Here is a 5,000-nt window from a genome sequence, read left to right as displayed (position 1 = left end):
TTACATTGAGGTGTTATAGAGTTACATTGTAGAGTTATATTATAGAGTTACATTGTAGAGTTATATTATAGAGTTACATTGTAGAGTTATATTGTAGAGCTACATTGAGGTGTTATATTATAGTTACATTGTAGAGTTATATTATAGAGTTACATTGTAGAGTTACATTGAGGTGTTATGTTATAGAGTTATATCGTAGAGTTACATTGGGGTGTTATAGAGTTATATCGTAGAGTTACATTGGGGTGTTATATTATAGAGTTATATTGTAGAGTTACATTGGGGTGTTATAGAGTTATATCGTAGAGTTACATTGGGGTGTTATATTATAGAGTTATATTGTAGAGTTACATTGAGGTGTTATATTATAGAGTTATATCGTAGAGTTACATTGAGGTGTTATATTATAGAGTTATATTGTAGAGTTACATTGGGGTGTTATAGAGTTATATTGTAGAGTTACATTGAGGTGTTATATTATAGAGTTATATTGTAGAGTTACATTGAGGTGTTATGTTATAGAGTTATATTGTAGAGTTACATTGGGGTGTTATAGAGTTATATTGTAGAGTTACATTGGGGTGTTATGTTATAGAGTTATATCGTAGAGTTACATTGAGGTGTTATGTTATAGAGTTATATTGTAGAGTTACATTGGGGTGTTATATTATAGAGTTATATTGTAGAGTTACATTGAGGTGTTATATTATAGAGTTATATCGTAGAGTTACATTGAGGTGTTATATTATAGAGTTATATTGTAGAGTTACATTGGGGTGTTATAGAGTTATATTGTAGAGTTACATTGAGGTGTTATATTATAGAGTTATATTGTAGAGTTACATTGAGGTGTTATGTTATAGAGTTATATTGTAGAGTTACATTGGGGTGTTATAGAGTTATATTGTAGAGTTACATTGGGGTGTTATGTTATAGAGTTATATCGTAGAGTTACATTGAGGTGTTATGTTATAGAGTTATATTGTAGAGTTACATTGGGGTGTTATATTATAGAGTTATATTGTAGAGTTACATTGAGGTGTTATATTATAGAGTTATATTGTAGAGTTACATTGGGGTGTTATATTATAGAGTTATATTGTAGAGTTACATTGGGGTGTTATAGAGTTATATTGTAGAGTTACATTGGGGTGTTATATTATAGAGTTATATTGTAGAGTTACATTGAGGTGTTATATTATAGAGTTATATTGTAGAGTTACATTGGGGTGTTATATTATAGAGTTATATCGTAGAGTTACATTGAGGTGTTATATTATAGAGTTATATTGTAGAGTTACATTGGGGTGTTATATTATAGAGTTATATTGTAGAGTTACATTGGGGTGTTATAGAGTTATATTGTAGAGTTACATTGGGGTGTTATATTATAGAGTTATATTGTAGAGTTACATTGAGGTGTTATATTATAGAGTTATATTGTAGAGTTACATTGGGGTGTTATATTATAGAGTTATATTGTAGAGTTACATTGGGGTGTTATATTATAGAGTTATATTGTAGAGTTACATTGGGGTGTTATATTATAGAGTTATATTGTAGAGTTACATTGGGGTGTTATATTGTAGAGTTACATTGGGGTGTTATAGAGTTATATTGTAGAGTTACATTGGGGTGTTATATTATAGAGTTATATTGTAGAGTTACATTGGGGTGTTATATTATAGAGTTATATTGTAGAGTTACATTGAGGTGTTATATTATAGAGTTATATTGTAGAGTTACATTGGGGTGTTATAGAGTTATATTGTAGAGTTACATTGGGGTGTTATATTATAGAGTTATATTGTAGAGTTACATTGGGGTGTTATATTGTAGAGTTACATTGGGGTGTTATAGAGTTATATTGTAGAGTTACATTGGGGTGTTATATTATAGAGTTATATTGTAGAGTTACATTGAGGTGTTATATTATAGAGTTATATTGTAGAGTTACATTGGGGTGTTATATTATAGAGTTATATTGTAGAGTTACATTGGGGTGTTATATTATAGAGTTATATCGTAGAGTTACATTGAGGTGTTATATTATAGAGTTATATCGTAGAGTTACATTGGGGTGTTATAGAGTTATATTGTAGAGTTACATTGGGGTGTTATATTATAGAGTTATATTGTAGAGTTACATTGAGGTGTTATGTTATAGAGTTATATTATAGAGTTACATTGGGGTGTTATAGAGTTATATCGTAGAGTTACATTGGGGTGTTATATTATAGAGTTACATTGTAGAGTTATATTGAGGTGTTATGTTATAGAGTTATATTATAGAGTTACATTGGGGTGTTATAGAGTTATATCGTAGAGTTACATTGGGGTGTTATATTATAGAGTTACATTGTAGAGTTACATTGAGGTGTTATATTATAGAGTTATATTGTAGAGTTACATTGAGGTGTTATATTATAGAGTTATATTGTAGAGTTACATTGGGGTGTTATAGAGTTATATTGTAGAGTTACATTGAGGTGTTATATTATAGAGTTATATTGTAGAGTTACATTGAGGTGTTATGTTATAGAGTTATATTGTAGAGTTACATTGGGGTGTTATAGAGTTATATTGTAGAGTTACATTGGGGTGTTATGTTATAGAGTTATATCGTAGAGTTACATTGAGGTGTTATGTTATAGAGTTATATTGTAGAGTTACATTGGGGTGTTATATTATAGAGTTATATTGTAGAGTTACATTGAGGTGTTATATTATAGAGTTATATTGTAGAGTTACATTGGGGTGTTATATTATAGAGTTATATTGTAGAGTTACATTGGGGTGTTATAGAGTTATATTGTAGAGTTACATTGGGGTGTTATATTATAGAGTTATATTGTAGAGTTACATTGAGGTGTTATATTATAGAGTTATATTGTAGAGTTACATTGGGGTGTTATATTATAGAGTTATATCGTAGAGTTACATTGAGGTGTTATATTATAGAGTTATATTGTAGAGTTACATTGGGGTGTTATATTATAGAGTTATATTGTAGAGTTACATTGGGGTGTTATAGAGTTATATTGTAGAGTTACATTGGGGTGTTATATTATAGAGTTATATTGTAGAGTTACATTGAGGTGTTATATTATAGAGTTATATTGTAGAGTTACATTGGGGTGTTATATTATAGAGTTATATTGTAGAGTTACATTGGGGTGTTATATTATAGAGTTATATTGTAGAGTTACATTGGGGTGTTATATTATAGAGTTATATTGTAGAGTTACATTGGGGTGTTATATTGTAGAGTTACATTGGGGTGTTATAGAGTTATATTGTAGAGTTACATTGGGGTGTTATATTATAGAGTTATATTGTAGAGTTACATTGAGGTGTTATATTATAGAGTTATATTGTAGAGTTACATTGGGGTGTTATATTGTAGAGTTACATTGGGGTGTTATAGAGTTATATTGTAGAGTTACATTGGGGTGTTATATTATAGAGTTATATTGTAGAGTTACATTGGGGTGTTATATTATAGAGTTATATTGTAGAGTTACATTGGGGTGTTATATTATAGAGTTATATTGTAGAGTTACATTGGGGTGTTATATTGTAGAGTTACATTGGGGTGTTATAGAGTTATATTGTAGAGTTACATTGGGGTGTTATATTATAGAGTTATATTGTAGAGTTACATTGAGGTGTTATATTATAGAGTTATATTGTAGAGTTACATTGGGGTGTTATATTGTAGAGTTACATTGGGGTGTTATAGAGTTATATTGTAGAGTTACATTGGGGTGTTATATTATAGAGTTATATTGTAGAGTTACATTGGGGTGTTATATTATAGAGTTATATCGTAGAGTTACACTGAGGTGTTATATTATAGAGTTATATCGTAGAGTTACATTGGGGTGTTATAGAGTTATATTGTAGAGTTACATTGGGGTGTTATATTATAGAGTTATATTGTAGAGTTACATTGAGGTGTTATGTTATAGAGTTATATTATAGAGTTACATTGGGGTGTTATAGAGTTATATCGTAGAGTTACATTGGGGTGTTATATTATAGAGTTACATTGTAGAGTTATATTGAGGTGTTATGTTATAGAGTTATATTATAGAGTTACATTGGGGTGTTATAGAGTTATATCGTAGAGTTACATTGGGGTGTTATATTATAGAGTTACATTGGGGTGTTATAGAGTTATATCGTAGAGTTACATTGGGGTGTTATATTATAGAGTTACATTGTAGAGTTACATTGAGGTGTTATATTATAGAGTTATATTGTAGAGTTACATTGGGGTGTTATAGAGTTATATCATAGAGTTACATTGGGGTGTTATAGAGTTATATCGTAGAGTTACATTGGGGTGTTATATTATAGAGTTCCGTTGCTATGGCGTATCCAGGAATTTCACTTCTGTAGTTACGCACTGTAAGTAGTTACACCGCTATGATGAGTCTTTGATCATCAGGAAACGCTGTGGAAACGTAACGACAGCGTAATCTGCTCGGCCGGAAACTCCTGAAACACTTTACACATGTTTACACTGAAATGTTTGCAGTGTGTGAAGAGATTCTGCTGCTAATGTGTTGGTTGATGTTTTGTTGGTTCCTGTGAGACATCAGTGGTTGTGTTGTGATGATGTCACAGGGGGGCGGGGTGACTGTGACTGTGACTGTGACTGCAGTTACAACGGAGTTCCATAAGAAAATACTACTGAGCACAGACTCACCGTCCAGAGCTGAAGGACCCGAGTTCTTATTCTCCTCCGCCAGCATCACTTCCTCTGGAACACACACACACACACACACACACACACACACACACACACACACACACACACAGAGAACGAGAGAAGATTTCTGGATGGTTCTATCATTATTTAACATACATTTCTACAGTGAGAGAAGAAATCAGTGGAGAACTTTGTTTCATCTGAAAACTTGGATGTGTGTGTGTGTGTGTGTGTGTGTGTGTGTGTGTGTGTGTGTGTGTAGTGATGATCACCTGCTCGATCA

The 5,000-nt window shown here is 31.3% G+C and overlaps 1 protein-coding gene across 1 annotated transcript in view; it reads right to left on the bottom strand.

The window, feature by feature from the left end:
* Nucleotides 1-5,000, bottom strand: part of LOC108265205 (voltage-dependent R-type calcium channel subunit alpha-1E) — a gene marked incomplete at both ends in the record, with an annotated part of 73,681 nt that overhangs the window by 19,404 nt on the left and 49,277 nt on the right. Inside the window, 2 exon segments of the mRNA XM_053679349.1 lie at nucleotides 4,715-4,768; nucleotides 4,990-5,000. The exon segment at nucleotides 4,990-5,000 is cut by the window's right edge and continues 105 nt beyond it. Of these exon segments, the coding sequence (XP_053535324.1) occupies nucleotides 4,715-4,768; nucleotides 4,990-5,000 (65 nt within the window).

This window comes from Ictalurus punctatus, unplaced genomic scaffold (genome assembly GCF_001660625.3).
Source record: "Ictalurus punctatus breed USDA103 unplaced genomic scaffold, Coco_2.0 tig00006942, whole genome shotgun sequence".
Lineage (NCBI taxonomy): Eukaryota > Metazoa > Chordata > Actinopteri > Siluriformes > Ictaluridae > Ictalurus > Ictalurus punctatus.
This window is presented reverse-complemented; position numbering and strand designations above follow the sequence as displayed.